General features: G+C 43.2%; 1 protein-coding gene across 1 annotated transcript in view; it reads left to right on the top strand.

Moving 5' to 3' along the window:
* GALNT15 (polypeptide N-acetylgalactosaminyltransferase 15) overlaps positions 1-20,258 on the top strand; it is a 22,138-nt gene extending 1,880 nt beyond the window's left edge. Inside the window, exons 2-10 of the mRNA XM_026050823.1 lie at positions 2,771-2,937; positions 3,649-3,853; positions 11,431-11,598; positions 12,188-12,305; positions 13,259-13,453; positions 17,021-17,152; positions 18,067-18,168; positions 18,978-19,118; positions 19,639-20,258. Of these exons, the coding sequence (XP_025906608.1) occupies positions 2,771-2,937; positions 3,649-3,853; positions 11,431-11,598; positions 12,188-12,305; positions 13,259-13,453; positions 17,021-17,152; positions 18,067-18,168; positions 18,978-19,118; positions 19,639-19,785 (1,375 nt within the window). The 3' untranslated portion in view covers positions 19,786-20,258. The remainder of the gene's footprint in view (positions 1-2,770; positions 2,938-3,648; positions 3,854-11,430; positions 11,599-12,187; positions 12,306-13,258; positions 13,454-17,020; positions 17,153-18,066; positions 18,169-18,977; positions 19,119-19,638) is intronic.
* Positions 20,259-21,444: the final 1,186 nt, after the last annotated feature.

Consider the following 21,444-nt stretch of genomic DNA (forward strand, 5'->3'; position numbering starts at 1 on the left):
GCCCGCGCCGGGCGGCAGCGCCCCCTGGCGGCGCGGGCCCGGGCCCGCGGGCGGCGCTCCCGCCCCGGGGCGCCTTGGTCGAAGCTAAATCCCCAGGAAAATCCTAAAAACACATAGGAAACAGCCCCTGGCTGTTAACGGGGGACAGCAGTGCGAGTTCCCRGACAGCCCGCGCGAGACCTGGTGGTTCTAAGGGGACAACCTCAGGGAAAGGGCGATTAGGAGAGTTAGGGAGTGTTTTCGATATTTGCTGAGGAGATTTGGGGCTAATTGGCGCGGTTTCATTCAGTAATGATATGCTCGCTTTGTTTCAGTTCTTTTTCACTCCAAATTCTTCAGCTGTTCTTGGAACTAGGTAATGTTCAAAGGAGGAGTGATGACCTCGTGCCGCTGCCTGTGGTGTGAGCCAAAAAACAGGTTTCCTTTGGCATATGAAGAACCATCCATCCAACAAGAGCTAGTTTTAGTTAATACTAATACCGGTCAGATTTAAAGCACGGTCTCAAAGCTCTTGGATGGGGTTTGCTCTCTGACTAAACACGGCCTAACGAGCYGCCGATGCTGCACAAGCCCAGATGGAAAGCGCAGGTCTGAACGTCTGAGGCTTTGCAGCTGATCCATCTAAATCCGGATCATAAACCCGCAGCGGAGGCAGTGGGAGCCTGCGCCAGTTTTTTGCTCTATTGCAGCAGGGTTCACAACATATATTTTTGGATGCAATTTACGCTGTCAGCCTAGTTTACAGCGGTATCAGTCTGGGTTATAACACTGTTGTTYGATCACTGTGGAACAGTAATGAATCGGTGTCATGTGTATTATTCTATTCTATTAGAATCACATTATTCATAAGAATGGCTAAATAGGCTAAACCGGTTGGAAGTTTCACAGTGAGCCYGTTCTAGGTCTATAGGTGCCCTCTGTTTTATTGCACTTGAAATAAGATAGTAAATTATCAAGGCCAGAAGCTGTATCTACGAACAGTGAAGCACTGCCAGGAACCGCAGAACGATGCTGGCCAAGCTGTTCACTTGCACATTTCATTTGCTAATAAACCAGAGTTGAAGACATCAGGTACAGGCTATGAGATATACCTAGCTGCTGTTCCTTAGACATTCRTGTGGAGAGCTCTGTTGTGCTTTGTGCTGAAGCAATGAGCATCACTGATACAGTTTCTTCTTAGGTGAAGATTACAGAGTTCTGGTAGAAATAAACGAGAGGCTGTGAACTGCCTTGAAAGCCCAGGATCCTTCCTCTAATCCTGGAAAGGGATGATTTAGACCTGCCTCAGCAGATTGCAGCTTTTAACATAGTCCACATCCTTTACATGTCTCTATTTTGTGCTAGTTTTCAGAAAGCAGATGCATAAAACCGTGCATGTTCCAACATCTTGCAGTAAAGCGTATCCCAGTAGTAAGTCAGATACTTGTTTTGCCCCATTTATCCTGGTAGCAGTTCTCACACAGGCAAGATCTCCAGGAGAAAGGCTTAACAACTTGTCCAAATGTACCAGAAAGTTGATTTTCCACATCAAGACTCATCCTTTGAGGTCACTCATCCTTTCTCTCACAGGGTGTTTCTGTTGCTATCAGCTTGCACTGCTGCCATCAGCACCTTCTTGGGACAGTGGACAGCGCGATTTTAAGGACAGGGCTCTGTCTGAAAAGAAGCTCTGCTTTTTTTCTGTCTTAGACTTGTGTCACACAATATGTATTTAGCAAATGCAGATACACAAAGTATCTAAAAAGGGCTTAAATTTCATCGCAAAATCACAGCTTCCCCTTGAGCAATGTTGGGATTTGAGTCAATGAGGCATTTTCTTGGAGACGAGTAGGAGTCCTGGCAGTAGTGATTTTGCCTGGTCAGAATCGCTCCTCCTTCCATTGCTGCTTATGACAATTCCCTACTCTTCACAAATTGAATTAGACTGATATTTCTTGTATCAGCCACAGCCCTGACTTTCTGAAATGCTAATTTATGATGGACAGTGTGTGAGACCACTCCAAATTGTAGCGAGGACTGGTATTCCCTGCACCAACAGCCTTCCTCATCCCCCTGTAGATCAGAGATCCCTATTGCAAGCCCTTGCCAATCTCCATGGCAACTAAGCGCTCGCCACCTCGGCAGCCTKTTCAAGGGCAGTTATTTTCAATTCTTTTCCAATTAAGATTCCAAAACAGCCTTATCTTCTTGCTTGCTGCAACCACAATTCTAGCAACAAAACACTGTCAGGTTTACGGTRGGCAATGTAAGTGGTTTTATTGAATGTTTATCGTTGGAAGCTGTCTGGTTTGCAAAAGGATTACATCAGATCTTCACTTTTCTTTATTATCTATAGATAATTTCTACCTGAAAATACATATACTTCCAAAGTCATGAGAGTATCCTTTTCCTAAATGAAAATAATATCCCTGACATCAACTGCTCTTGCAGCTGAACAAGTCCAGTGGCCACTGTAATAATAACCACTCTTATTACARTAAGCAATAATGGCTGTAAAGTCTGTATGGAAAAAAAAAATCTGTACACAAAGATGTTGGAGTAGTGATGAGCCAAATTTATGCAACTAGTTTTCACAGAGTTGCACCAGAGACAAACTTGGCCCAATAAACACCTTGAAACCAAAATGACACAGTTAGATGTAAGGGAATTTTTTTTATAATGCTCCTTTATTTCCATCAAGTTCTTGCTGTTAGAGATGAAATGTAACCAGTAAAAAAGGTACCCAGTTGCACAAGTGATTCCAGTGTTGTCTTTGCCTGATCCCATGCAGGTGCCTGCAGCAGGACTATGGCTCCAGCCTGCCCACTGCGAGTGTCATCATCTGCTTCCATGAYGAAGCCTGGTCTACTCTGCTCCGAACGGTGCACAGCGTTATGGACACGGCCCCGAAGGCAGCCCTCAAGGATATCATCCTGGTGGATGATCTCAGTCAGCAAGGTAGCCCTCAATTCTCTATATGTGGGGTCGGCTTTCCAAAGCTGCAGGGAGGAAACTGTCCTCCTCYGTGAAGTGCATGTGGAGAGGAAAAAGCCAAGAGGACCCTTAGGAAGACAGCTAAGTATAGACATGATCTGGCTGCCAGATTTCACCCTTCATCCCTAGGATGCAGTTTAGCCTTTTAACTTTGAAATGTTTCCTTTTTTTCCCATCACCTCCAATCACTCTGAGTGTTCTTATTTTAAAATAAGATCAGAGTAGGCAAATCTTAGCCTTTCCRCTGGACCAGATCTGCTGTAATAATTTCCAGATTTGGAGTTTGACTCAGGCAGAAAGTGGAAAACTCTTCATAGCTGAAGTAATCCCAAGCACTTGAGAGAGCCAAACACCTGTAGTTTCTCACTGTGATTTGCATCTTTTATGAGTCTCGGCCTTTTGCTTAATACAGGAGAGGAAGATATTCCGTTTCCTACAGGAATACCTTCACACCTAGTGAATCTCAATCTCCATTAGGCTCTAATTCTCTTTGACACTGTGCTGCTGTGGGAATACCTGGGACAAGGCTGGCTTAGCCAAGTAAGGCGAATGCCCCCAAAATCTATTACCAAAAAGCCGGTATCTACTACTTGTTCTGCTTCTGTTACCTGTTGCGTTTCTATGAAGCCTTGAATCCGAGTTTAAGTGTCTCAGTGACTGCTCTGTTTATACCAGGGCCCCTGAAGTCCGCCCTGAGCGAGTACATCTCTAAGCTGGATCGTGTGAAGCTGATCCGGAGCAACAAGAGACTYGGAGCGATCCGAGGCCGGATGCTGGGAGCCGCCCGGGCGACTGGGGACGTGCTCATCTTCATGGACTCCCACTGCGAGTGCCACAAGGGCTGGCTGGAACCCCTCCTGGCCAGGCTGGCCAGCAACAGGTAAACACCCTTGAGAGCCCTGAGCTCTCTGCACTGCTGGCTCCTGGAAGGGCTTGGGCACCTTTTTTCTTATCCTCACCTGCTTCTTTCTGGCCACGTTGCTTTTCCTTTCTGCTTTCACTCCATGTGCATCACACTGGTGCTTGAGAAGCAGGATAGGTCAGGACAACCCTCTTCATACCCAATATGGTTTGTTTCTGGACAATGTTAGAGCTCTAAGAAAGCTTCCCATGTGGCAACAGTTAAACAAGTTTGCAATCTCAGGCTGTCTGTTAGTGGACAAATGTCCACCAGAGAAACTACTGCGACAACCCATTATTTGCTGTATTTTTTGGTTGCCTCTCTCATGAAGCCATGAGAAATGGGATGGTTTTCTTAGTTACTTTGCCCTCCTGCAATATCTGTGTCACCTGTACAGTATGTGTTCCATGGAAAAATAGAATATTTCTCAGCTGTTCTAGAACAGTTCTAGGCAACCTCAGATATTTTCACTGGCCCCAAGCTCCCAGGGGAGTGACCAGATCTGTATTTTCCCAGTCTGTCCTGTTTCAGCTGGTGTTTCGCTGGGCCCTCCTGTACAGCTGAGCTCATCTGTGAAGTCCCCAAGTCCTTCAAAGAGATTGAAYCCCTAAAAATGTTTCAAGAATGACATGGAAGTAAATCCTTTATTAAAGGGRCTTTTTCTGAAAGAAGCATTTGTACATTATCTTGGCTGTCATAACCCATAAGGCACTCTGGAAAAAATGAGTATTTGCTTGAAGAAGCAAAAGAAAACATATAGGTCTTTAGAGCTCATCCTAGGCCATTAAATACTTATAATAAAGACCCTTAAAGGCAGTTGCTGGGCAATGGAACAAGCTGCTTTTGTAGCTGATTATGTTTGCTTGTAAATAAATTAATTTGAGCTTTTAGAAGTGATTACATCGTTTAGATGAAAACATTAAAACTACTGCAAGCAAGTGGAATGCTGTGCTTGGGTGCCTCTTCCCCTGGAGGATCTACACACTCCTCCTTTCCTCCAGGAGCACAGAATTTAATCCTGAATTAGATAATGGCTAGTTGGACTAAAGGAAAAGTCTGAAGGGCATTTGATGATAATATGGGCTAAACCATTCCTTTCTGTGTGCTGTATCTGGAAGCTTTGCCACGCCAGCGTGGGGAGCCTGTGCCGTTCTGCAGTCACAGGAGGGACAGGCTCAAGGTGCCCTGTCCACCCCCCTCCCTCACTCTCCCTCTTTCCCCAGCTGAAAAATGGTGATAGTAACACTGGCCTGATAAGGAAGTCCATTCATTATTTTTCCTAAATTGCTTGAAATGCTTGCCTGGAGATCACTATGGAAATGTAAAGCATTAGCATAGTCAACTGGGCTTCATTTAGCAGCTGAGGAGCTGTTAAATTGAATCATGTCCACTTCCTTAGCTTGTCCAAATGAGGAAAGTACAGTGGAAAAAAAAAAGCTTGCAGTGACTGGTGAAATACCATCATTTCTCTTCTTTATGCACCAGTCAAGCTGCCACTCATACACTGCGCCTGGAGAGGCAGGATGGGAAAATACTTAATCACCCAGAGCAAGTGAGTCAGTAGCTGGCAGGGAAGAGCTCAGACCTTGCAGCACCTGGTGAGGGAAATAGAGAGATAATTTAACTCTGAAAACTGGGATCAAACCCAATTTGCTAGGCTCCTAAGGAGATCTGTGACATGTCCTGAATTTTAAGTTATTGAATTTTAGCTAATCACTTATTAGCTGGTACTTGACTGTTTTGGGTGACATTTTGTTTCAGTATTATCATTTTATTTGCTAACCTAATCAAAATTATTTACCCGAAAGGTGTTAAGTCTCTCTAAAGTCACTACATATACATTTCTGGATACCTTGACTGAGACAAATTTTGGAGGCATTCTGTGAACCTTACCTAACAGATTAAGTGGCATCACCTTCATGCACCACCTCAAGCAATGGTTTGTAAAGCCCTACTTGACATTTCAATTATTCAAGGACATGGGCCATAGGCACCTGAACAACATTAGCAAACTAATGAGATGCCTCTCAGATCATTTCGTTTGACAGCTGTTTGTGTTCCTGGCTGACTCCAAGTGAGTAGCGTGGTGCCCAGGAATGCAACTATGGCATTAGTGAAATCATCTTTTGTARGGTTTGCCCTTTCCAGGAGGCTGTTTGAGGCAGGTGCTGTTTTGTCTTCAGTTCAAGGGCAAGACAGAGGGGACATATACAGAACTAATACATGAAGCTGTGAGAAGGTTATTGCTTTAACCTAAAAATAATGACCARAGTGCTGGTGAGTATGGCCCTAGTTTTGCAGCAGGATGATTTTTAATAGAAAAGTCCAGAGGGTGATTCCTGAGAATACTGTGTGAAGACAAAGTGATCCTTGCTTATATCTTTGAAAAGAAAATCTACCGTGGAAAGGTATGGTCACCCTAACTTGTACCACAGAGATGACTTGCGAAGGGACAGCTTCCTCTCAGGCCCTTTTCCCTGCTCCTTGTTGCAAGGATTTCCCTCTGGGCTTGTGCACTGTGAACACCTTTGCTCAAATATTGCATTAGGACACTGAAGTCTGTGATTTTATTAAAAGAAGGCAATCTTCTTAAAAAAGAAGCCAAGTTTCTTAAGTCAAAGTGCCCTCACTTAGCTCACAAAGCTTTATCAAAAATGCTGTTAAATGGAATAAGAGTAGAGTAGAACAGTTCCTACATCTCTTCATCTGACTCCTCTGATCCATACACAGAGGTGTCCTCTGGCACCCCTTCATATCCCGGACTTTCAAGCTGCCAGATAATAAGCACAAAAGCCARCTGCTCTCTGCCTTCTCACAGACCTAGGTAAGCAGGATGTTGTCTGTCCCAAGCCCACCCAATCTCAGCATCTGAGCATCTGAGCTACTCTCCTGGTTTTGAAAATCTGCCTTTTATATCACATAGAAGAGCCTTCTTCCTGGAACTTCTCTCTCTGCCTGATATTTTTGTGTCCCCCATTTGTCAATAATACTTCAGATTCTGCTAGGTAATGGTCTGCACTGCTGTGGTAAGATAGCTGAAAGCTTCCATACCTCTGTATAATCTTTCACAGCTGATCAGCATCAGCAGATGACCTATTTTCAAGAACCTACGGTGAAGAAACTGGAGAAACTAAAGGCAAAAGCAAACGTTGCTGCCAGAAGAATGAGCAGCGAGTGTTTGGGCATGGGTTCATGGCACAGAGTCCAAGCTGTCTACTTTTAAAAGCTGTTAGTGGTTTGCAGTTTCCAGCAAACCTAGAAATAAGGCCAATGGGGACTTTTGGGTAATTTCATACCCCACATATAAATTTGAATATAAAAGACATGTTCAAAAGGATTTTCAGAAAATATTCACGTAGGACTCTATCTAGCAGAGGTTTGAAGCACATGTTTAGTATTTAGCACGTGACTAATGCCATCTATTAAAAAAGACTGTTCATGTGCCATGAGTTAGTCAGGAGTTAGTCTTTAGGCTATATTTAAGTAATCCTCTAGACATTTCTGATCACTGCATCTTCTCTTTTCATTAATTTCACTAATTTTTTATTAATTTCAAATATTCTGCAGCATTATTTCACCCAAAACCTCAGCCAGCAAGGCAGTTCAGGGAAAATGCAACATGCTGTGGACCCAACTTGGAATTCTGACGATGCTTTGACGATGTGCAGAGCAAGAGAACTCAGAGTGTGTCTGGGTTTCTCAGCTGTATTATTCTTGCAAAGAAAGACCTACTGTAAAACTGGTTGAAGAAAATAGGGCATTTTTATATTTGTTTTTGTTGTTCCTCCTTGTATAAAGGAGGACTTAAAAAGATTAAAGTCTGCCTTCCCAACAAAATGAAGAAAAAATCAACAAAAAGCACTTCCCCAAGAGTGTATCTAAAATTTCAAAACAGATGTGTTAATTAACAATTCCTCTCCTCATGTTACTTATTCTAAAAATAGAAAAGAACAYAATGTCCATGATGCCTGTAAAGGGTCATGAGAAGGGATTTCAGTTGCAACTGAATTTGAGACATCCTAAAGCAGGAAATTATTCTTGTTTGGGTTGCTCTTTTTTCATGGAACTGTGACCTTTTGTAGWTCCTGTGTGTTCCAAGCATTTGAAATATTCACAGATTAACATTACCACAGTCAAATAGTTCAAATCTTTGCTGCCAAATGTTTTTGCGTTTCCTGTCCTTTTTCTTTCCTAGGATTCCACGTAGCAAAATTAGCAGTAGTTTGCCAGGAGTGTTTCATTTCAAAGTGCTGCGAAGCTGCTGGTCTGCCTGCCAGTTGCCTGAGCTAAAAACAAAAAGAACAGTTAAGACCATCTTCCAACTCTCAGTTAACTTCTGCTGCAAATTTGCATTTTGAGCCTCACAAATACCAAACTCATCACTAAACATGCAATAAACAGTATAAAAGAAGCCTCAATAGAAAAAGATATTTAAAGCACCACTTGATTAAGATAAAAGTCATGTATTGACCAGTTTTCACAAAAGCTGAAGTTACTGGATTCCTCTATTTCAGATCAGAAAGAGACAATATTTGAAGCTTTAAGAAGGCGCAGCTCTACAGTTTCAGAATCTTCCGCTGTTAGACCATTTTATACAGCCCTGCTTTCTCTCCTGCCTTCACATCAGCTAAGAGATTAGGTAATGAAAATTGCAGAATTCCTAAGCTGCTGCAGAGGCTGGGGACGTTTGTTTGCAGATAGTTTGCATACAGTAATTGCTTAGTCTCCAGCTGAATCCAGGACATCTCTGCAGGTACTTTTCTTGAATAGCATGAATACTCATGCACAATAAAAAGTAAAGCAAAGGCATACAATAAAAACTAGGGGTCATTTCAGCAAGAACTACTGCTGTACTGTTTAATGAGTACTTGCACTGATGCTGAAAGTGTCAATGGAGTTTGGAGTTTTAGATCGACAACAAATGTATGGTGGACCCAAAAAGGACAGAACTTACATGGCTGGATATGAAAATRCAGGAGATAATGAGTCATCAGGTCCTGGATCTTTCTGAGCATAACTCTGCACATTCCTATTGTTTCCATCTGAACTATCTTGGAAATAAGCTTAGTTTAGTCTTCACTAAAAAAAAGATTAGTCTTCACTAAAAAAACAAAATAAAGGTTTAGTCTTCACCGCCCAACCTTTTCAAATGGTTTATTCAACAGTGCCTCCTCTGGCTTCAGTTCAGACACCTCCTCCTAATCTTTCCCTCTTTGCTGTGGAATTCTGAAATAACTGACCGTGGGCTCATTAGTTCCTCAGTCCTGTCTGGATGAGAGTGGATAGACAAGGAGCAGTAAATTAACTTACCCTTCATCAAATAGCAACAAACTGAGAGTGGCAAGTACTGAGCTCCAAGCAYGCTCCTGATCAGACAGCAGCCTGGAAGATGGAAGATACCGCTGGATGTAGGTAGTCCAGTTACAGTGATTTTTTTCATTTTCAGAAGTTCAGTCATATAAAATCCATTCAAATTTTTAGCCTCAGCTGGATTTTTCTCAGCAGATCAAAGAAAAATACTGCTTTGTGAGTCARAACCTAAGTAAGTCCATCAGGACAGTATCTTTTAGTAACTTCTAGAATAGTTAGTTCCTTTTCCCTGCTGTTCTCAGTGAATAAAGGTTAAATATAGTTTTCATTAGAAAGATACCTGTAGCTTGAATTAGATGTAGTTCCTCCTGTACTAGATAAAAAAAGAATGTATCACAGGATATCATCACAACAATCTGRTAATTTTAACTTTATTATTTTTAGTATCATTTCATTGCATTTTTTTTCTTGAATTCTGTAGAAGAATGACAGCAAATCACTGCCTTAATATATATGCCTGCAAATATTACAGTTGGCCATAAAATTGTCTCATCTATTTATAAACCCAGTGCTTGTTTCTAAGAGCTCTCGTTATTACATATTATAAAGACTGGCTTTATACCTGAGTGGAGAAATATAATCACTTCTTTGTTCTAAATCTTTCTGCCTTTAGTTCATCATAGGAGAGTCTGTCTGCTCTTATTASAAAACAGAGGAATAACTGAGTCATTTTAGCTATATCCTCTGGATATTTCGAATACATTTCATGCAGTTCAGGGAAAACCAGCAGTTTCTTTTCCTGCACGAGGCTCACAAAATGGCACCTGTGATAGAACACAGTTGTGAATCTTCCCCTGCCCTTGTCACTGAATAATAAAAAATACTCTAATTTGTTTTAAAGGCAGAGAAGACAAGTCAGCGTCATATGAACATCACCCAGAGCTGCCAGTTTCCACAGCTGCTGCTGGTCTCYACCATGGAAAAAGACAAATAGCTCATTCAGCTGAAGACTTCTAAGACTCCATTGATTGTAGTATGTTTAAGCCTCTATCACAAGAGTGAGCCTTGACCAGTACATAGAAACCTTTAAAAGAGAGAGAGGGCAAAACATTCTGCTTTATACCCCAAAATGGACCATTTCTTCTCTATATGTAATAGGAAGATATTTTCTAGGAAAAGAACCAATCTAGAATAATTTCTTGTATACATACCCTTATAATAGTATAAAAGATTTTTTTTCCAGGGTAGTTAATCCCCAGTAATTTTTAGTGATTTTGTTCCAAAATACCTTTTCCCTTGAGGCAATACTCCTACAGAAACAGCAGACTATACATTGTGCATAATAGAGCAGAAAAAGATAATGTTGCTCTTCAAAACATTTTTTTTCTTGAAATCTCTAATATAATTTCATTTATCCTCTGAAAATGTCCAGACATGATACATTATTGACCTGGAAACAAGGAAGCCTGGCAGCTCTTCTCAATTACCAGTAATTCCAGGATGTACAACCACACTGTGAAATATCATGACGTTTGCCATGGGGAAACACAAATACCTGTTCTCAGATCCATCCAAATTTAACTGGAGATAGAGAGGATTTGAAATATTGTTGTTCACATTGCAATGGTTCTGTTTTGTCTCTTTAAAGTAGATCTCACACTGTGACAGTTGCGTAGATCTCAAACTGTGACAGTGCATTTGCAAGGGCAGCTTAATCATGTGATAAAAGAGAATACAAAAATTAAAAAGCTTTTATAACCTCATTGATAATTTTTTTTTCAAAGTGACCACAAAACAAAGTGCACATGCACTCTTCATTGCCCTAAAGATACTAATCCATCAACTGGTGTGGAACACCTAGGGCAAAAATGAAGGTTGGTGAGCTCTGTGTGGCKGAAATCATCTTTTGTGATGGACTTAGCATCTCTATGGACCCTATAACTAGGCTCATGCCTCTACGTGAAATAGCTTTTTGGGAATTCTAGTGGTTTACTCAGAGTAAAATCCTGAATAGCTCTGAAATGACAATGTGTTGATTATAGGTCATCAAAAAATGAGCAAGTTTTGGAAACCTCACAGGCTCGGTGAACATCAGGCTTCTCTCAGCAGTGGAGATGAGGGCATTCAACATCKACAGGAAGGCTTGTACCTGACAGGATCAAAACAGGGAGTTACCATTTTTCTAACAGAGACRTGAACTTGATCTGTGCTTTGGCTTTTAAAAGAAACAACACTGTCTTTTTCAGAAACAGTGTCGTCTCCCCGGTCATAGATGTCATAGACTGGAAGACTTTTCAGTACTATCACTCTGCGGGTCTRCATCGAGGTGTCTTTGACTGGAATCTAGATTTCCATTGGGAAGCAGTGCCAGATCATGAGGAGAAGGTACGAGCGTCTCCCATCAGCCCTATCAGGTAACAGTTCTTCGGCCAGCGTCCTTCCTTTCAGCTCAACAGTACTGCTGTAAACTGGGTCATCTTCCAGCTAGCTGATGAGAGATGGGGCTGCTTGATTTACTCAATGTTCTGTGAAAGGACAGGCTTTTGTTCACGTTGAGTTTATTTGGCCTTTAGTAATCACTCTAATTAGATTTCAGTTATACTTACGTCATGTCAAATATTTTCCAGACATTGAGTCGACCCGTATTGATATGACATGGAGGGAAAGCAAAAGATGGATCATATGAATTAAAAGAGGTGTCTTAATCATTACGTGCCAGTGTTTTGTTTTGGATGTACAGTTATGTAACAGTTTGGATGTYCTACACTTGGAGCTTTATTCAACGATTCAGCTCTTGTCTCTCTTCCCCGGGCAAATCCTAGAATTCTTTTCCAGATGTTCTTTCGTTTGTTTAGATAATCAATCAGTTCACTCAGGTTTAGACAAAGTAGCATTCCATCATTTTGCAATACTGTCTCTCTCACGGAAATGGTGAGATATTCATCCTCCTTAACTCTGTTTCCAAAGCAGAAGATGTTTAATTCTAAACTGTTTTCTACTCAGGAGTCCCGTGGTTGCTGGTGCAGTAGTGGCCGTGGATCGACATTACTTCCAAAACACAGGAGCKTATGATTCTGACATGACCTTGTGGGGTGCAGAAAATCTAGAGTTATCTATAAGGGTAAGACATATATAAATAAATAAAACATCAGGGCCGGTGACTACTGCTTTTAGGGTCCTTGAATGTGTAAAGGAGAGAAGAAACRTCAAATAGCAATTAGGAGCAAAACTTTTTGGAGAAAGGAGAAAATCACAGATTTGTGTCCCCATACTCCTTGATCTGACATGATTGTACAAACCTGTAGCATCGTGTCAGGAGAATGAAGGTTCTCTGGCAGTGGCAGCCTGCCTGAGGACAGAGTCACTGGTTTTGGCACCTGCTGAAAGTTGTCTCTTCTATTTTGTATRTATAACATGCACCAAAGCTAAAGTAGTAAATGCTCTTATTTCTCAGCCAACATATAATTTTAATATGAAGTGCTTTATATTAAATGATTTGCATTAAACTGGGCTGAATAAAAAGAATGATATTAAAAAGCAATGAAAACCTAAAACACAAAGGTTATAACACCTTTGATATTCTATGGAAAAGATAGATACACCTTCAAGTGTCTGCACCACACTGCACTGTTTGTGCACATGAAAATATGAGAGCATACAGATGGCCACGCTGGGTCAAACCAAAGGTCTGTGTTGCCCAGGATCTTCTCTGTGTTTTTGTTCTCCAATGGTAGATGCTGGAGGACAGTGTATGAAGAAGCACAGAGCATAATGATGCTCTTTCTGTTTCTAGCCTAGGATTCTATACTAGGATTTCCTGAGATTAAGTCTATAGTTTTGTTAAATCAGAATAATTGTACTGGGGAGAGGGAGGAATAAAATAAAGGGGCTGCTTCTTTGYAGCTGCTTTTGAACAGAGTATAAATGTCTGGCTGCTGCCCAGAGAAGGGTTTGGCCCAATGAGTGACTTTCATTTTGCTGTGCACTCTGTAAATTGCTGGTCTATTATTCAGTGCTGCTAGTTGTGCTTTACCACCTGCAGGCAATCCCTTGTTTTGCCTTCTGCTGTTTCAGACGTGGCTCTGTGGTGGCTCTGTGGAAATCATTCCGTGCTCCCGTGTTGGCCATGTCTATCAAAACCACTTTCCCCGAGCTCTCTCCTAYGAAGAGGCCCTGGTGAGGAACAAAATCCGGATAGCAGAGACCTGGCTGGGTTCTTTTAAAGAGAATTTCTACAACCATAACACGGTGGCTTTCTTGATCAGCAAGGTAAAGACATCTGTAATGGTCTGTTTCTGAGAGTGGAAGTGTGTATGGAGGTAGGTAGAGGGGGTGGAAATGAGAGGGAGGGAGTCTGTGTACAGTCAAACCACTTATTGTAAGTGGTTCTGGGGACAGATTTTCCTTTTTATGAAACTTTCCAGTGAGGGAGCTGTTAGGTCAGCAAAGAAACAGAGAAACCTGTGCCTCAGGGTTGTTTGCAGGAGCTGTCAAATCTCACACGTTGAATATCACTCCTTCACCAAATGACTTCTTCAGATTGCTCAACAAAATGTGCTTTATTTTCCATTACTGCTATGTGGGGGGAAGCAGCTCATCCCACATGGAATATACTAGCAGTGAATGCTCAAAAGCGCCTCTTTGAAGATTCATTCCTCATTGCTGAAATGTCTTCATCATGTAAAGCAAGTAATATCCATCGGCATGYGGCAAGCTGTGATGTCCCTCCTGTTGACATATCTGAGTGGTCTGGTGACAAGTGACGTGATTTCTTCCGAAACTGACAGAGGTCCAGGAGCAGCTGCCTGTAATTCGGCAAGTCAGACCTCACCATAATCTGCTTACAAGAYTATGATGATGCTCTCTCGTTAGAGCATCACCCAGAGAGCAGCCCAGCCTCCGGGGCTGCAGTGCCCAGCAGTCCGTACGCTAACTCAGTCAACAGCCAGGCATATGATTCATGCAGCCACACGTGAAGCCCCTTTAGGCTACGCTCCACGTGGCAGCTGCAGAACCAGTCCCCCTGGCTTCCAGGCTACTGTGCAACCCACAGCAGATCAAGGTCAGTCCAGAGAGTGGGTTTCTGATGTGTTGAAAGCTAGTGGATATTTGTTTATTCAGTGCTAGGCAGCAAGGCTGTTAGCAGTGCTGCAGTTCACAGGCTCTGGTGCCTTTTGTTGTAGCAATATCCCCTTCCGCAAGCAATGAACAAATTTAAAAGCAATGACTGCTTTTTTWTTCATTCAAAACAAGTCAGTTTTGAATGAAAAATARAAAGCAGTCATTCATGCRGCCGATCATTGAACAATGACATGTATTAGAAGGGGAAAAGAGACACAGAGAACATGGGTAGGTGCTGGGCACAGTTTCCTGTTCTGTTTTGCTCCTGCATTTCAGTCCTGAATGCCCCAGTCATTGCAGAGCAGGGTCTGGGAGAGCCAAGATGCAGCAGGAACCAAGTTCTCGGGAGGAGARGGAAAGGGCTGTGCTTCAGCACTGCAAATCTGTAAATTCACCAGAAAATCTGCCTCTCCAGTCAGCCCACTGTGCTATTCCTGGAGCCCAAGACTGTCACAATCATTTTTAAAATTCAGCTTTCATTTTTCAGAAGGCCTTTCCCTCCATGTTCATGCTGGGGGTTTGTATTGTGCTGGCCAGAAGTCCATCATTAACTCTCTCCATCGTTGCAGCCATGCAGCTGAAAGGAGAGCACAAGGCCGAGTCTATTAGGAAGGGCAGTTTAGGTCCTTAATTCGTTGGATAATTTCCTGAAGGCCTTTCTTGACAACTCAGTAGCCATTTTCTGAATTAAGAAACTATAGTCTTCAACGTTACAATTTACTAACTTTAAGTACCATGGCCTTTTGCCTGAGAATTTTTTCAACCCAGAACGCTTGCCGTAAATACGATGCTCCTTCCGTTGGTGGATCTTTCAGTCTTTATGTTCAGCTTACCATAGCATAAAGGGCCCCTTTGTCTGTGTCTTTCTTTCACAGCCCGTTTTTGAGCCTGTCAGTGCAGTGGGATGTCATTCAAAGGACACGATCAGTGACATTATTGTGGCTCAAGGGCCATTGCTGCCCCTGAGCCGGCGGGGATTTAGTGCAAGGACAGGGTGAGCGGGGCCACTACAGAAATCCCCGAGAGCTGCTTGGTCCTCTGCATCACCCAGTGCTGAACACAAAAAAAAGACCCACATTTAGATTGCTCCGTAAATATCCCATGTCACGCTCGGAATTGCATCCTGCACAGGATGCCTGTGGTGTGAGCGTTAATACAGATGAATAAGGCTCTTTACAGCTTCTTATTATTTCAACTACTCTTATTATTTCAGCTACTCTTCCTGTTTCTTTTGTGCGTGTGTGTGTGTCATTTGCTTATTTAATTTACTAGTGGAGCTTCCTCTCACATTGCTTTAAAAAAARTGACTTTCTTTCTTTACACTTTCTATTTGCCTCCAAATACAGAATGTAACTGCTACGACCAAATGAGTCTTCTTTAACCAAAGCAAAGTCTCAGGAGAAGCACCTCTTTCCRGGAGAAGCACTTGACTCCTGCCTTCTTCCAAAGAAGCCTCTTGGGGCCAGGCTTGTGTGGTGCTGGATTGCTGAGCTTTGCTGTCAGGCCCCTTGCAGCCAGGCTCACACTGGCCCGTGAGGCTCCCACGGATGTGCAGCACCTGGGGAGGTTTGGCCAGGCACCTTCTGGAGGCCGGCAAACAGTGCCACGTGTCAGGAGCCCAGCTCCAGAAACTGGGGTCTCACCCTCCATCTCCCTGCTCTTCTGCTTGTCCGTGTTTTCCAGGCCCTACGAAAGCCTTTTTCTTTTCTTAGCTGGTTTGAGGAGGTTCTTCATAGGTGATTCCTTTCTAATGCTACCGATTTTAATTTCTGACATAGGAATCTGGACTAGGGTCCTGGCATCAGAAACTGCCATTTAGAAGTGCTAAGGAGGAGATCAATTGCTGCATGAGAAAGGGTAAAGAAGCTCTGAAGGGTGCTGGTTTTCTTGATATTTGGGCACTGAGATTCAGAAAAGTGTTTTCTGTGGTWTGGAAAACAAGGGAATTAGACATTTACTTACCTGCATTAGGTGATTTTCAGAATCCTGTTAGGTGTTTTTAGATGTTAAACAGTTTTAGTTAAATAGTTTTAACTGTTCAGGCCCTCAGTCCTTTGGAGTGCAGATACCCATTTCTGCAGGAAGGGTTGAAGATACTTGCCTTTGCTCTGAACAGAGTTGCTATCAAGGAGGATGAGAGTTGGGATTGTCTGTAAATAATTTAATAAAACACAGGAACCATAGGATTGTTGTTATACCTCTATTGACACCAAACATATTCACATGCCTTTATTTAGTAGTTGTTAGATAATAATCTAGTAGGCTTTATGTTGGCCAAATACTGCCTTCATTTGCATCCTCTGGTCATGGAGGTCTGGCAGGAACTGAGGAATTTGGACTGCTAAACTCCAGGAAGTTCAGTTTTAATCAATAATTCTATACTGAAYTATAAGCTAATGAAATCCCACTGATTAGAGCCTGACTGTTATCAAACTTGCCCTGATGACAGGGACTGCTTTATCTTGCAGGATTTGCCTTGGGTGTGCTACCTCTGAAACCTTTACCTCCCTGGCACTTTGAGACTAGATGCTCTTCTAGCACAAATTAGAGGCTATAAAGCTGGTCCTCTTGCACTGTGTAACCATGTGAGATACATATCAATATCTGTAACATGTGAGATAGAAGAGGAGGTGGAAATAATTCCTCTGTCGTCCTCTCTTATTTTTAACACAAATGCCCTGGTAACCCTGTTCATTGCCCTGTGCTTTCATCAAGGCAGAGAAGCCAGACTGCAGCGAGCGCCTGCAGCTACAGAAGAGACTGGGCTGTAGAAATTTCCATTGGTTTATATCAAATGTGTATCCTGAGCTCTCCCAACCTGAAGACATGCTAAAATTCTCTGGCAAGGTAAGAGAAAACACATTGTAGGGATTGCTCAGTGTTTCTGCCTTGTTTAAATGCTGTATTGAATGCTGTGAGCACACAGTAAGAGGGTGCAGCAGCTTCAGAAAGTTTGTCATCCAAACAGGACACCCAGCAAGGATGGGAGGAGGAACAGAGGGAGAGGAGTCAAAGAGCTGGTGCAAATTCTCCCATAAACTCAGCAGTCCAGCTGGGAGCTGCACTCAGATAATCTGGCTCAATTCAGTACCACCGATCAGAGGATCCCCCTGTTCTGTAGGTTCTGTAGGTTCTGTAGGTTCTGTAGGGGCAGTGTCAGCTTCTTCGGGAAAGACAAGGAATTGTTTACCCCATGCAAACAGCTGAGATGAGCCCTGTGCTGACCCATGTGCGTAGCATTTGTCCAGCCCTTCTGTTCCCCTAGGTGTGGAAGAGGTAGCAAGAGCAGTTCCTTGGCAGTTCCTTGTGTCCAGAAGGTGGTATTTTATGCTTCTTATTTAACATTCAAGTTGAAATTTATCACCCATTGAATTGTGAATGTATTCCTTGAGGATTTCCCTCTCAAAATGCAGGAAGGTCCACTGGTTAATATTTGATATCATGTTTTACCATCTCCTTTTCGTCTCTTGTTTATTATGAAGCTTCCAGAGATTTATTTTATCACTATTGTGATAGTTCAGGCCAGAAGTCTAATTCAGTCAAAACTCACTGGGCAAAACTGTCCTTCAGGGGCCTCTCCCTTGTGTGCCAGATGACTGTGCAAGGTGGATGTGCAAAATCTAGTCTGAAGGAAAGGCCCTAGGRCCGGAGTTCCAAACAAAAACATATATCACATAAGCATAAACCCACAGAAAGTTAGCTGAAGCATGTTCTCCTTGTATCTGATTGAGCTTCATTTCAGTATAAACATTTATTTACAGCTTTATAATGCTGGCGTTGGCTCCTGTGCAAATTACAGACCTGGAAGGGCCGTTGAAGAAGGCTCTATTGAGCTCTCCCCTTGCAGTGACAGTCTCACCCAGGTACTACCCCTTTCAATTGTAGAGGGACAGTGTTTAGGAGGACAGAGGGATCCCTTCAGGAAGGTGGTCCCTGCAATGTGTGAAAGGTTGGGCTGACACTAGTGGGAGTATTGATGTGTTCAGCATGAGGCACATGCCAGCGCAGCCATGTCCCACCTCTCTGCATCTGAACCTCGTGGGAAGGTGACAGTGCTCCATGGCTGGCTCTGTCCCCATCAACACACTTTGCTACATCGATAAGTGTCTGTTTAATAGTGTATTTGCTAATGTCTGGAGGACATAAAGTCTGGAGAATATAAAGAAGTATATCCCAATTCTAGAGTAGCAGGGATGGGTTTCCCCGTATTCTAACGCAAAGGTAGAAGGGGATTTCATGCTGAGTCCCAAGCTGGTGTTAGACCAGCAAGTTCACAAAGCCCTGAGAGCAGCCTGACTGCAGAGATGTGTTCGAAGTCCCAAGAACATTTTGCTGGCCACCCTTGCTAACTGCAGCGTGTGCAGGCCCTGTCAGAAACATTCTCCAGTTCAAATATTTATTAGACTGAAACATTTTCTTGTATGATGGGCTGACTTCATATGTAATTGCAGTCCATAAGCCTTCACGCAGAAAAATAGTCTCAGATAAACAGTTTTGCCAGGTTTATTTATGGGAGGAGAGCTTTGCAACACGATTGGGCCTGTTACATCTCCTTTATTCACGTTTGAGTTGCATTGTAACCAACAGGAACAGGAAACTATTTGGGGAACGAGCGTTTGAAAATGAGCCGGGATGTCCTTCAAACTGTTCCAACAACAGCTCCCTTTTGCAGCTCTTTGAATATAACAGCATGAAAGAAATCCGTCTGGGCTCGGCTCCGCTCTTCTGCTTCGGTGTCAGCCAGGGGCGCGTTATCCCTCAGAACTGCACGGAAGAGCCAGGCAGCAGCCAGCAGCGCTGGGATGTCCAGCAGGTTGGTAGCGGCTCCGCTCCGAGGGRAGGGCACCTGGGGGTGGGATCCCCAGGAGATCCACGGGACTCGTCTGTGGAGCTGGGATACTTGAAGGGCGAGTTTCCCTTCGGTAGCATTTGCACCCAGGAATTTAGGGTGCTGTTTGCCCGTTTACGTTGCATGYGCAAAATACTTTGGGTTTAAAAATGCAAATTACATTTTGTAATTTGTAAAATTACGTCAATTTTGTAATTTGTAAAAGTGCTGCGTAAATTCCCCTGCCCTTGACTGAACCTTTTATCTAACTTACCTTGTAAGAGGAGAATCAGAGTGAAGCAGCAGGAGCTGGACAAACCCCTGCCCACTTCTTTTGTGTTGGGGAAGAGGCTGGCTCCACTTTTACTGCAATAGTTGATAAATCTTGAACAACCCATCATTACTGACAACCTATTGTGCATTAACAAAGTTTTGGAATCATGGCCTAGTTTTTATTGGAAATCCCTTATATTTTGTTCTTTCTTTCCCTTCTCTCACTTTATAGAACGGAATGATTGTCCATGTCCTTTCTGGCAAATGCATAGAGGCAGCGACGAGCGAAGAYGGAAAGGACTTGGTTTTGGGTGCATGTAACAAGAGTTCCCATCAGCTGTGGCAATTTGAACAGTCCCACATGCCACAGGAGAGATGACCAACAGGTCTCTGAGCAAGAGATCAAGTCTCCAAAATTTAGCATTACTTTTTCTGGGGATTTAAGATGACACATTTCCAGCATGGAAACTAAGGATGTTGGCATCTGCTCTAGTTTGCAGGGAAGTTAGGGAGATGTCTCCTTAGGAAGCCTGGCTGAGATACTTGCTGCAAATTCCTGCATTGCTTGACTCTAGCTACAATTGCCATTCGTTCTGTGAAGCAGGGAGATAAGATGCTTTGAGTGGCAACAGATTCTCAGCTCTGCTGTTAGTGAAGAGAGTTTGCCCTGGAACAGCTGACTGCCAGGCAGCGTGTCTGTAGCACATGTTGGGACTTCYGAGGAAACAGGAAAACAAATGTTTGTGAAACTTTTTATCAGAGGAAGTCAGCCATGATGAGAGTACGTTTTCTGTGCATGAAAGTAGTAGACATTTTCACGTGTAATAGCTAAAATACTGTTTTCCAAATAGCTAGAGCCAAGTTTATATCCTCCACAACATTGTGACTTCCCAGGGAATACCAATAATCCTCACCTTTTGGCACACTCTGCCTTAAATGGTTTGTCCACTGTCTAAATTGGATGAGAGAATAAGACTGAATTATTTACAACTTGTCCTGGTTTAGTTTTCCTTAAGTTTAAGCACTGCTCCTCAGGAACCCCTTCTGGAAACAGGCAAAGACTGAAGTAGACCAGAGCAAAGAGCAGCAACAGTTCCCCTGCTCATTTCAACGTGGGAGATTTCAGTGGCCTCATCACACTTTGGGATGAGGCAGCACTTCTCCAGGACAAAGTTCTCCCTTCAGGGAACGAATGAAGGGGAGCAGCAGGTTTCGACAAGGGCCACCTGAGCAGGTACTGGCGCCACCTCCCACCGTGTGCTGCCTGCGGCGCTGGTTGAGTCCCTCACGCTGTCAGCCCTAGGCGGGAGGAGCCTCCAGGTCGCTGCTGAGGGTCTCCAAGATGATCCTCAGAAGAAAGTAGCGTGTAACGTTCCGACCTGTCTTCTGTGGAGCCTCTGAGCTCCTGGGTTGTGCAGGAGTGGGTGAGAGCTCCTGGTGTGCAATGATACCGGGCTCGGACAGTCTGCTCTGCCAAAGCAAACTTGTACCAGTGTTCTGTTAGGGGCCTGTCAATTCCCAAATTAAAAAACCTAACGATGACCCTTCCTAAGACCAGAACGGGAGCTTTGTAAGATGGAAGAACAAAGAGCTTTCCCACTTGTCAGCTCCACACCTGATTTATTGTATAAAGCAATTGCGGCCACATATATTTATTGAAGAGGAAAGGGCATCACTGAGGAAACCTATTTTATTTTCCAAGAGACAAAAAGAAAATTGCTTCTTTGTAAAATGTAGGACAAATTGGTTGAGCTTTGGACAAAGGGAGAAATAATAGATTATTCTGCTCGGAGTGTTCAGTCAGCAGCTCTTGTTAAATCATAATCAATTGGTTTCTGCCATATCAAATTGGTGAAATCAAAGGGCACGAGTATCATTGTGCTCAACAATCTCCTGCGTGCACCCCCTGCTTGGTCCAAGTGATGCAGATGCCACCCCATGYGTAGGTGTCACTCCGGTCACCCTAATTAGCACTTGCTCTTTCTTTGTCGTTGGTGCAACAAGATTTTCCTTCTGCAGCATTTAAGATTCCCTGTGA

This window comes from Nothoprocta perdicaria, unplaced genomic scaffold, assembly GCF_003342845.1.
Source record: "Nothoprocta perdicaria isolate Ctin4 unplaced genomic scaffold, notPer1 scaffold_70, whole genome shotgun sequence".
Classification (NCBI taxonomy): Eukaryota; Metazoa; Chordata; class Aves; order Tinamiformes; family Tinamidae; genus Nothoprocta; species Nothoprocta perdicaria.